At 44.1% G+C, this 12404-nt stretch overlaps 1 protein-coding gene across 2 annotated transcripts in view; it reads left to right on the forward strand.

The window, feature by feature from the left end:
• The window catches only part of PACRG (parkin coregulated), a 473831-nt gene that overhangs the window by 392908 nt on the left and 68519 nt on the right, over positions 1–12404 (forward strand). The window contains exon 5 of one of the 2 annotated variants that reach the window (XM_069488528.1): positions 4234–4259. The exons of the other annotated variant lie outside the window; for it this stretch is intronic. Within the exon in view, the coding sequence (XP_069344629.1) occupies positions 4234–4259 (26 nt within the window). The remainder of the gene's footprint in view (positions 1–4233; positions 4260–12404) is intronic. 2 annotated transcript variants of the gene reach the window in all.

A 12404-nucleotide genomic window follows, 5' to 3' on the forward strand; every position in this document is an offset into this window, starting at 1 on the left:
ACCACCTATTATTTAAGTTCTGCTGTCATTAACTAGCGCTGCAACTTTGCAATATTCAACATGCTTGCTTTAAACTTGTATTGTCTAATTAAACCTTTCAATACTCCATATAAAAGCAGTGATCACTTACACTTGCTGTATCTACAGAATTACACTCTCCACGAGGAGCTTTGAAATACACATGTGCATTCATTCCACCAACGTGCCTTTACAAGTGAAGATTCCCAATTTTTCAATCAAAACTTCCTTTGAGTCCTGATAGGACTGGGGTCTGGGCACAAGCATGAGGGACTGTGACCGGTAGCCATGGGGCTTGGAGGTGGAGCAGGGAGGCTGACATGGTGAGCCCTGGAAACCCAGCCCTCCCTGCAGAACTACAGGGGTCACTTGGCAGTGTCCAAGGATACTTTTGTCACAACTTGGGAGACACTTGGCATTCACGTGTCGAGGCCAGGGACGCTCAGTGCCCTACGGTGCACAGGACACCCCACAGCAAAGACTTACGCGGCACAAAATGTCCACGGTGCCTATTCTGTCCAGCAACTCTGTTCTAGTCTTCAGTTTACACCATTTCATGCACGAAGGTTTATATGTCCAGCCCTAACCACCCTTCTACTTTGCATATCCAACTGCCTGCTTGGCATATCTATTTGAATTTCTCAATTGGTGACTCAAAAATAACCTCCAACACTCAGCTCTTTATTTCCCTGCGAAGTCCACTCTTCCTTGGTTATTTCCATCTCACCCAATACCACCCATTATTCAGGCCCAAACCCTAAAAGTCATCCTTGGTTCTTCGGTAATCCTTATAAGACGCAGTGCCTTCATCAGCAAGTCTCACTGGCTCTCCCCAGAGCATACCCTGAATCTGGTCACGCCTCTCTATGTCCAGAACATATCTTTCCAAGCCCCCACTATCTCTTGTCGGACTTCTGCAGGAGTCTTCTAGTTCCCCTCCTCACTTACACTCTTAAAGCCTGGAAATCTGTTCTCTGTGACATAACCAGAGGCATCTTTTTGATATGTAAGTCACATCGTGCCATTCCCTTGCTTAACTGTCTCCCAGTGGCTTCTCACCGCACCGAGAGTAAAGTCCGCATCCCCTGCGGTGGCCGGGGCCCTGCCTGCTGCTCTCCACATCACTGTCTGCGACGCACCCACACTGGCCTTCTCCTTGTGCCTCGGAAACACCAGTGAAATACCTTGTTCAAGGCCTTTACAATTTCTGCTCCCTCTGCCTGGAGCATCCTTCCCCAAAGAGGTGGTTCCTGATCACCCTAACTAAAAGCTGCATGCCCTTCTCCCCAGGACACTTCCTGTCTTAACTTGCTTAATGTTGCTTCGCAAAACACACCACTCTTTGGAATTAAATCTTCATCTACTGTCAGCGTATTAGCTTCTCCCCTACTAGAATGTGAGCTCTGTTCCAGGCAAGGATGCAGTCTTTGCTACCTGCTCCACGTAGAAGGAACTCGCAATATATGCAGAGTGAATTACGTGTCTCCTGCTTCAGACGGTGTCAGTACCAGGGGCTGGGGTGGCAGGAAGGGAAGGGAGTGCTCCGTCTTTATAGTCATAGCTCTCACTCTCACCAGGCACTTTCTGTGAGTTTTTGTGCGCATTGCCTCATTTGTCCCGGAGTATGGTTCCTGGTGCTCAGCGCTGGTGCCAGGGCATCCTGGGACAACTGGCAGAGGACTTTCCAAGCTGGCGCAGGTGGGGCTGAGAAGTAGACTCACACCACGCCCTCCCCTCCCCACAGCAGACCTGAGAACAGAAGTGGAGTGCAGGCTGGACAGCTCCCTCCAAGGCAGACGAAATAGCACAGGAAAAGACATGTTTATGAAAACTTTCCCATAATATATTATAAATCAAATTAAATTGCAAAATTCCAGCCCAGTACTTAAAATCAAAGATCAGGTTTTGAAACTTCCAGACATGTGTGATTCAGAGAAAAATATTTGCATATATTGCCTTCAATTATATTTCTTAAGAGAATATCTATAGAAGTTAAATGTTGATTACACATAAACATTACCAAAAGTATATGGAATATCTTATTCTTATCACTCATAATGGTTCAAATGTATTGAGTATTTACCAAGTGCCAGCTCCCATCCTAAGGCCTTACCTGGATTTTTTTGTTTAATCCTCATAACATCTCTAGGAAGTAAGAGTCACTGTTGCCCTACCTGTTGAGAAAGGAAGACTTAAGCTTCTAGATGTCACACAACTTGGGACAGGTAGCACAGGGAGGGAGGGACAGGGCTGGGACTGGCACCGCGTTGCTCTATTGTTCTGACAACCTCACAGCAGAGGCCAGACAAGGCAGGAGGAAAGCACACAGTCCAGGAACAAAGCAAGCCTTGCCGTCTTCGTATCACTACTTTAAAAGTCTTAATAATAACCAAGCAATTTGAAGACAAAATCCATGCTACAAAGGCATAGCCGGTCTGCCTCGGTCGTCTAGAAAGCATTTCATTAGCTTGTAAGTAAATGTTACATGATAAAGTAAATACTCTTCTTCCCCACATCTCACTCAGAGGCGCCGTTTTTCTCATTATTTGTTCTCGTGTTTCCAAGGAAAACAGAGCCTCCCGGTAGGAATCCTCGGGCGGATACTCCGTCCTCGGAGTCCGAATCTGGCCGCTGCCGAGGGGTTGGCGCCACTTCTCTTCCTCGTGGGCAAAGGCGAGTGAGCCCTCCTGGGAGCCAGGCTCCGTGTAACCCCGCACATCCTACTTCATCCTCTCTCACAGTGGTCTTATGACATGGACATCATCCCTTTATGAATTTCACCATTTCCATGTCCTGCGTTGAAGCCAGAATCCTTATGCTTCAGCCTGATTACTCAGAAAGGAAAATATTTGCAGTCAAGGGAACTATTTGAGAATAGCAGCAGCTTTAGATAAACAAACAAGAAAGTAAATGTAACAAATAAATAAGATTCCAAAGAACGCCAAAGCTGTGTCCTATCCTTGCAAGTGTGCACTGGACAGGCTGAAGAGCTCCATCTCAGGGGGCCAGCTGACGACCCAGAGTTGAGTGTCATTTGCACACTGATGACAGCAAGGACGTTGCTATTACAGGTCCTCCCCTCCAGGTGCAGATGTGCATTGGAGAGAAGACTCGAGGATCCCCGGTCCTAGGAATTTCCGCAGCTAGGCTGTTAAGGGTTAGAAGAGTATTTTCTAATCAACATCTCTGGGATCTGTCAAACCTGCTTGAAGCTATGAGAATACAGACAGGCTACATCCTGGTGACCCGGTAATGTGCAGATTCAGTGCAGGAGACACTGAATTCAGGAGCTGCTGGAACATATTTACTAAATAAATTAAGTTGTTGAACTGACAAAATTATGACAATAAACCATTAAGGTTTTTTTAAACTTTAATTGTAGAATGCAGTGTTAAATGAAAATTCAAGAAAACTAACCCACTAAAAAATATTTTAGTACAGAAGAAACAGGTTGGAATTCTCAGATATGTCTTGAGGAAATGAAAGCCCCTATGGTCGATCACAATCAACCATGTCACCGACGTGCTCGGTGGGTGCATGAGATGGAATCATGTATTAAAAGAAAGATGCCTGAACAAAAGCATTGCACAGAAAAATACTTTTATACAAGTTCGCAAATAATGAGGATGCAGTAGACTTTATAGCCATCCTAAAAGACCTGAGGCATTTGTACACTCTGTCCTAGAAAGAAAAATCCAGAAAAGAAATTTGAACCACTAAGAAATAATGTAGATTCTGCAGAAACAGCTATTGACATCAGATAAATAAGAAGACTCTTACAAATGTGAACATTTTAGAATTACTAGGTCCAAACTGCATGCATCCCAAGTAGTTAAGAGAATTGATATGATATTTAAAAATGTTACTTTTGAAAAATCATAGAATTGTAGTAATATCACAATGCAATAGAGAAAGTTAATGATTATTAAGCTCAAAAAAGGAAAAGCAAACTCAACTGTAATATTATTGAGATTATTTGACTTAGTGTATAGATTAGCCTTGCTTTAAACAATTACCAATTAACTTTTATTAGAAAATTTAGTCGATACAGTATGTGTATATCATACATAAGGAAAAAGAAGTAAAATAAAATAATATTAAGAATAAATTAAAATACAAAGAATAAAAATGAGTGTGTTTCATGGAGAAAACATTGGCTGAGTGCCCACTGAGTTCCAGGCAGTTTACTATGGGAAGTCAAAGGAAGAATAAAAGAGGATCCCTCCCCAAAGCAGCTTGCAGTCTGGCAAGAGAGTTAGATGACTCCAACTGCAAGTACAAGGAAAAAGTGAATGCTATAAGAGAAGAAGCGTAAATAATGGGTTATGGGAGTACCTAATTTTGGAAGGGGGACAGGAAAGAGGTGGCGGTCAGAAAAGGCATGGGGGGCACAGGAACTGCTTTTTGCTGGCTTTAGCTTGTGGTGGGCTTTCAGTTGGCTGAGAACCCAGGGAAACATGGTTAGGGAGAGGGAGATGGCCTGCAAACAGGCGAGGACACACTTTGTAAGGAGTGTGTCTTTCTAATTGAATTGTTTCTCTAAACAGTGGATGAAGAATAAAATAGAAGTGAAGTGACTGTATTAGTTGAGTTCCCTGGAAATAGGCTCTGCGATGGAGATTCTTGTACAGAAACAGCACCTATAAGAGAGTAAGAATGCTAACCTTATCAAAATCCCAGTGACATTCTTCACAGAAATAGAAAACAATACTAAAATTCACATGGAACCACAAAAGACCCCAAATAGCCAAAACAATCCTAAGCAAAAAGAACAAAACTGGAAGCAACACACTACCTGACTTTGAAATATAATACAAAGATACAATAATCAAAACAGCATGGTACTGACATAAAAACAGACATATATAGAGCAATGGAACAGAACAAAGAGCCTGGAAATAAATCCACACATTTGCAGTCAATTGATCTTCAACAATGGTGCCAAAAATACACAGGGAAGACAGCCTCTTCAATCAGTGGTGTTGGGAAAACTAGATATCCTCACACGGAATAATGAAATTGGACCCTGTCTCACACTGTATACAAAAATCAACTCAAAATGGTTTAAAGACTTAAACATAAGACCTTAAACTATAAAACTACAAAAAGAAAACATAGGGGAAAAGCTACCTGAAACATTGACCTAGCCAGGTATTTTTTGAATATAACTCCAAAGGCACAGACAACAAAACCAAAAGGAGACAAATGGGATTACATCAAACTAAAAAGCTTATGCACAACAAAGAAAACAATCAACAGAGTAAAAGCACAACCTACAGAGTGGGAAAAAATACTTTGCAAACCATACATTTGATAAAGGATTAATGTATAAAATATATAAGGAATTCCAATAACTCAATAGCAAAAAAACAAATAACCCAGTTAAAAAATGGGCAAAGGACCTGAATAGACATTTCTCAAAAGAAAATGTGAAGTTGACCAACAGATATATGAAAAAATGTTCAACATCTCTAATCATCAGAGAAATGTAAATCAAAACCACAAGACATCACCTCACACTTGTTAGGATGGCTGTTACTGAAAAGACAAAAGATAGCAAGCACCAGTGAGAATATGGAGAAAAGGGAACCCTTGCACGCTGTTGGTGGGAAAGTAAATTGGGACAATCACAATGGAAAACAGTATGGAGGTTCCTCTAAAAGTTAAAAATGGAAATACTATATGATCCAGCAGTCCTGCTACTGGGCATACATCCAAAAGAAATGAAATCAGTATGTGGAAGAGATATCTGCACCCTCATGTTCATTGTATTAATAGCATTATTCACAATAGTCAGGATACAGAATCAACCTAAGTGTCCATCAGTGGATGAATGGATAAAGCAATTGTGGTATATACACACAATGGAATACTATTCAGCCTTTAAAAAGAAGGAAATCCTGTCATTTGTGACAACATGGGTGAACCTGGAGGACATTATGCTAAGGGAATAAGCCAGGCACAGAAAGACAAACACTGCATGGTCTCACATGTGAAATCTAAAAAAAGTCAAACTCCCAGATGCAGAGGGTCACATGGTGGTTCCCAGGGACTTGGAGAAGGGGGAGATGGGGAGATGTTGGTCAAGGGGTACAAATTTCAATTAGACATGAGGAATAAATTCTGGAGACCTAGTGCACAGCACGGTGACTCTAGTTAGTAATAACGTCCACTCGAAAATGGCTGAGAGTAGATCTTAAATGTTCTCACCATAAAAATATAAGTCTATGAAGTGATGCATATGTTAGCTTGATTTAATCACTTCATAATGTATACATATATCAAAACATCACATCATACACTGTAAATATAAACAATTTTTATTTGTCAGTTAGACCTTCATGACACTGGGGGTGGTGGAAGAGCGTGGAAGAAACAGGACTGGGCAGGAGAGGTTGGCCGGCCACAGGGAGGTCCCGGGCAATCTCCTGAGGCAAAGGGCCATCTTCGTGCCGACGTCAGTCAGTCAGTCGATGCCCGCAGGCTGCCCGAGGACGGGGGAATCTGAGCAAGGCGGCTCCTGTCTGCTGTGGGGGGTCCCGCAGGGCGGGGCCCAGCCACCGTGGCCCACTTCTGGCAGACAGCGTCGTGCTCAAGGGGGGTCTGGGCAGTAGGTGAGAGCAGCCTCCTCAGTGACGTAGGATTGTTTTTATAAAATTTCCCAAAGTAAAAATTTCAGCTGAAATAAAAGAAATATTTACAAATTCAAATAAATGCAACTGGAATAATTCTCTGGCAAAGAGGCCAACATTTGGACATGTCAAATAAGTCTTAAAGGTCACGAAATGAGTCTAGTAAATATGTTGTTTCATTGTAGATGGCTTGAAATTTAATGTCTATTCAAAAGTCCAAAACTCTACCGAAAATAAGTTTTCCAAACAGTTTACTTTCTCCCCGGAACTTAAAAAAGGAGGGAGGGTATGCCTAATTCTGAGAAAATAGAATCTCCTTGATGTTGTGTTCATAAAAATAGTAAATATCTTACCACACTAAGAAGTGCTAAATTTCATATCTCAATTTAAAAGTGTTTGCAATCATTTTCAAAGCACTGATTCTTCTGCTTCTTGGAGCACTCAGATTGCGTCTGGCAGTTTGCTTGCGGGAATATCATTTACATTTAGCAAGGAGTTGTCCGTGGGCTTTGCCCCAGTGAGGGTTCCAAAGACATTCAGCTTCAGCTTGAATAATGAATACCTGAGCACCAACACTGTATTCATAGTCAAGTACCATAATTTCCCTTTAATTAGTTTTGTAACTTTTTAATAGTAATCCCACAGCAGTCAGGTGCTGTTGGGTGAGACCCTTGAATAGTTCTAGGAGAAACCTCCTCCGGGAAGAAATTTGGAACAGAAGATTAATGAGGAAAGTGCTGACTTTCTCTTATAAGGATCAACAGACTCCATAATTCTTTTAGCTTCCATAATGTATCAGTAAGAGTCCCAAAACCTTCTCCAGGAAGCATTAGAGGTCAATTTCAGGTCCAAAGAGTCCCACTAAGCTCCTATAATTTAGAACCTAATTCGATTCTGACCTGATGGTGAAACTATTGAACAGTTTGCTTCTGAGCATTGAAATAAATAAGAAAAATGGCAAATTTAATACTACTGTTATTGGCATCCTCTATAATAGCATCAGAAAGTTCTGCAAACCTTGTCCACTGGCAAGTGGCCATCTTCAGTAGTGGATTGTCCTTCATGAAAGTTCTTTCCAAAGAAGAACTTACGTCTGCATAAGTAATATCTGTGTCATATGTTACAGTTTTTAAAGAGCTTTGCAAATATGAATCTTCTTTATTATACTGTACTCTTTTAAGATAAAGCATTTGATAACCAATTTTTAATCTCTCCATGGCAGCACAAATAACTGTGTCCTTTATATTAGGAAATTATGCCCCTTAGAATAGCGGTGGCCCAATTTATCAGCCATAAGTGTTTATGGAGTACTTACTATGAGTCTACATGTCTGCTTGTTGCTGTTGGGAATACCAAAGTATTCGCCTTCAAACACTCTAAAACGTGGTTGAAGAAACCAGTAAAGAACATAGGATGATATATCATGGAAGGCTAAGTTGCAGGAAAAAAGCAGAAGGTTATCAGAGCCTTAAGTATTCAGAAAAGACTTGCTGGAGGAGCTAGGCCTGAAAAGGCAGTATGTGGGGAGAGAAGAGGAGGTGGGTAGGGTGTCCCCATCAGCAAAAGCAGCTCCGTGAGAGAAGTCTGGGGAGAGTAACGAAGGGTGGGATGAACAGGAGAAGAGATAAGCAATGCTGCAATATGCAGGCACAGCTGAGAAGACCCTGCAAAGGTGACAGCTCCTCCCAGCCAGACAGAAAATAGAGACCCCAGACAGGGGCTCCCAAGGTGGGACGTGGCCGCCGGCAAGTGAGCGGCACGGACTTCAAGAGGTGTGCACGGGCCCACAGGCCGGTTTTCTCCTGCCAGCAGCTCTCTGTCCTCCAGGACTTCTTCCTGCTGCCTTTCTCTCTCTCTTCCCTTCATCCACTAACTTGTCTCCTGTCCTAGAACCACTCACTGCCCAACCCTGCCCAGAGTGTCCTGACCACACCCTTTAGAAAGCAGTGGCCAGTCCCAAGGAGGGCTTGATGGCAGTCTGCCCCGTGCAGCAGAGCCACCGAGCTGGCCTGAGCACACTTGGCACACTGTGTTGTCACACCCTGCTCTGATGCATACAATGCCATGCACATTTATTAGCTACTTTGCAGGTCTTGGCAACTAGGAGTCCAGTTCATCTTAGCCAGCACACCTCAGAGAAACGTGACTTCACACGGTGTGACTTGAACAGGCAAGTAATCCCTTCCACAGCACCAACGCCCAACGGGGTGGCTGCCTTTACCTTGGCAGACGCCATTTGTCATCATGGTCCCTCAGCTACGAGCTTGCATAGTTTCAGAATCACTCTCAACTTGCTGCTCCAGGCAGCCAAAGTAGCCCACGAGAGCAATGCATGTGCCCTCTCCGAGCTGGGGCCTTACAAGCGCAAGAGCCTCTCTCGACACCAGCTGCAAGGCCAGCCGCAGTAAACCGCCTCGCCCAGGAATGCTGGGCGCTCGGTCACTGCAGGTAAACAAGTCCGGGCTTCTCTCGGCTGCAGTTGGCATTAGGTTGGTATTCATATAATGCTGCGCTGACACACGTTTCATCTGCAGGATATGCTGAAGTGGATAGATAATTACTTAGAACAAATAAAACAGACGACATGAAGTGGGCCACTTATTTGCCCTGAGTCATTTCTGCCAGCGCTGCTCTCAAGCCAGCCTCCGCTCACAGGGGCGGCCATCAACACACCACAGGGTCCAACCTGAAAAGGGAGTCGCCTGAGGTTAGTGACTAAGGACGGGCCAACATGGTTATATTCATTCCGGGAATATTTATGACTTGAGAACACACAAGAGCCAAAGAGCAGCATCACGTGTGAGAGCCGAAGAATGCTGCCTGCCCCAGGTGCGCCATCTGCTGCGCCCGGCCAGCGCCACGGGCTCCGCAGCTGCAGCGACAAGGTGCCCCAAGCCAGGACCTAAGTGTCCTCCTGGTGTGGCAGCTCTTAGCTCCAGCCTGAACACCACACGACGTCCACCTGTGCAGTAGGAAGGGAAGGAAAAGAGGAGAGAGAGAGGAGCGAAGGAAGAGTGGAAGGAGGAAGGGCCCACGACAAGGAAAGAGCAAGGTGGGGAGGGAAGGGAATGAGGCGCAGAGGAAAGCGAGGACCAGAGGGAGGAGTCCTGTGTCCCTGCCATTGTTACCACCAGCAGAACGCACTTACATTTTGAGAGCTGTGTGCTTCCCTGAGGCACACTAGGGACAATTAATTGTTTCCTGCAGACCAGAGAGAAGAGGAGGAACCCTGCTCAGGAAGGGCAGGCAGTAGGAAGAGGCGAAGACAGGCAGAGAGGCAGTTCCCCGGAGGTGCCAGGGCAGGAAAAACAGCCCAGATGTGACCTGGGAGCAGACCAGGATGATAACGTTCCCCCACTAGCGCCCCCCAGCTTACACTCCCAGCACCAGCCCCTCCTCCCTTCCTGCGGGAGCCACCGGCCCTCGCACCTGCCCCGGCCCTCTACCGACTCTGCTCGTCCAGCTGAAACCCTGCCCCGGGCAGCAGGCCCACGTCCCTCTGGGATCACAGCAGCGGGATGTCCCTGCCAGTGCAGCAAAGGGCGTCTCATGGGAGGAGATGGTCCCAGCATCAAAGTTGGAGCTTCAAGTGCATTTTCTTGTTAAATCTGATGACGTGCAGTGACGCTACATAACACTCCGGGCAGCGGTTTATCCCCCGTGGAACATCCTTTGCTACAGTTCATCTTCACTGACTCACGGTGGGAGCAACCTGCCGCCATCCTTTGTGTCTTTCTCGCCTCCTTTTGTGTTACACATTACGCATCCTTGTTAGGACAGTGCAGTCATTTAGGGACAAAGCTGAAGATGTGGGACTGGATGGATGAAAAGATGGATGGACCGATTGACGAACAAGAGGTTTCCCTGCCAATCAAAAAGACAGGAGGAAGGAATCTAGGGGGGTAAAGGCCGGAAGAGGCATCTATAGTGGACCTAGATCCTAATTAAAGCGAGAGAGAGAAATGACTTCCCATTGAACTCAAGACACGTTACTTTCTGAATTACTTTGTGTAGGCTAAATGACTTTTGGGTTCTTGCCCAGAGAAATAACTACCATGTATTTTTCATTGTGTGAGAAAATACATTATGACTTCAAACAAAAAAAAAGGAAAATTTTTAAAGTAGAAAATTGTTGAAGTAGAGGGGTAAGGACACGGAGAGGCCCCGGAGGAGGCTGGATTCTGCAGTCCAAGTAGGAAGTGGCAGTAGGAAGAGGAGATGGAGAGAAATGGAAATATTTGAAAAATATTTAAGGAATTTAAAGAAAATTAAGTTTAATTCTCTCTTAATAGACAATCGTGAGTGAGAGAGAAAAATGAATGAAAGATGACTTCTGGATTTCTGTTCTGAAAACAAAGTTCTGAAAAGAGGAAACCCAGGATGAGGAGCAAGTTTGCAGGAAGAGAGAGAAATAGGAAATCACACTTTCATTCACTGCTTTCTCCAAATGGAGACATTCAAGTGGAAATGTTCCCTAAATAATTGGACACCTGGTCCTGGAGCACAATAAAAAAAGCCTGGTAGGAAATAGAAGATGTAAGAGTGCTCGGGTTTTAGAGGATAACTATTGTCACCAATGGAGGAGATCATTCAAAGACAGTAACACGGGGTGAGGACAGAAGACAGTCTAGGGTGAAGTCCTGAGTATCACCCACATGTAAGGGACAGACAGCTCCCAAGGGAGACCAAGGAGACGCAGCCAAAGACAGGAGAGAAACCAGGAACATTTACTTCCGCGGGCACCAAAAGAAGAATGTGTTCTTACAGGAAAAGTAAGATACAGACTGAAAAATGTCCATCGAACTGAGCAACAATTCTTGGTCTTGAGGCAAGCAGTTTTCATAGATAGGGAAAGCAGATGACAATGGGTAAAAAAAAAAAAAAAATGAGAGTTGAGAAAGGAGCAAGCGTAGACAACTCATTTAAGAAATTCAATAGTGAAGAGGGAAAGGGAAGCAAATTTTGGTAGAGTTTGGGGTTTAGGCAGAGATTTGTTGTTTGTTTTAAGATGAAAAATACATGGCCATGTTTAAATGAAGAAAAAAACGTAAGCTCCATGAACCTGAAGACACGAAAGAGAAAGGAGACAATCTGTTGTATAAGGCCCCCCAGGGGGCGGGAAGACATGGCTGGAAGACTGTCCCTGGAACTGCTCCCCTCTGCACCTAGACAGGAGGTAAGGGCGGAACAGGCGCTCCCCCAGTTTGGAAGCACCTCGCTTCCCGCTGCTCTATAGTATACCCAACACCTATCATATTTTCCCTTTTGCACGTTCTATTATAATGATAATCCTGATGCACACAGGCTATATTCCATCTCCAGTAATAAAGGACAGTGTAATATTCTGGAGACACAGGCCCAATTAAAATAATTTCTCCATTTCCCCATTGCACATAGCTGCCTCCCATGAAGATACTTTGTAGCCACTAAAATATCATTTGATTAAGAGGAGGTGGTGCTTGCGATTAGAAAATTTATATCTCAAGGGCATGGTGTTCTTTTACTTTTGGAATATGAAATATCTACTTCCAAATTCCTCAAGGTCTTTCTCCTCTGTGGTAGCATTTCTAGACCAGGAAATGGCGTGCCTACCATTCCACAGCTTGCTGGAGGCTGAGGCAGTATCAGAAATCTTGACCACTTCCTCTTTTATATTGCTCTCTGGAAAATGTTCTCAATTTCATAAGGTTTTAACATCTACATTAGAGGGATTTGTTTTTAATTCTCTATAATTTCCTTGCTGTCCTCCAAGGA

The sequence above is a fragment of the Eulemur rufifrons genome, chromosome 15 (assembly GCF_041146395.1).
Source record: "Eulemur rufifrons isolate Redbay chromosome 15, OSU_ERuf_1, whole genome shotgun sequence".
Taxonomy (NCBI): Eukaryota; Metazoa; Chordata; class Mammalia; order Primates; family Lemuridae; genus Eulemur; species Eulemur rufifrons.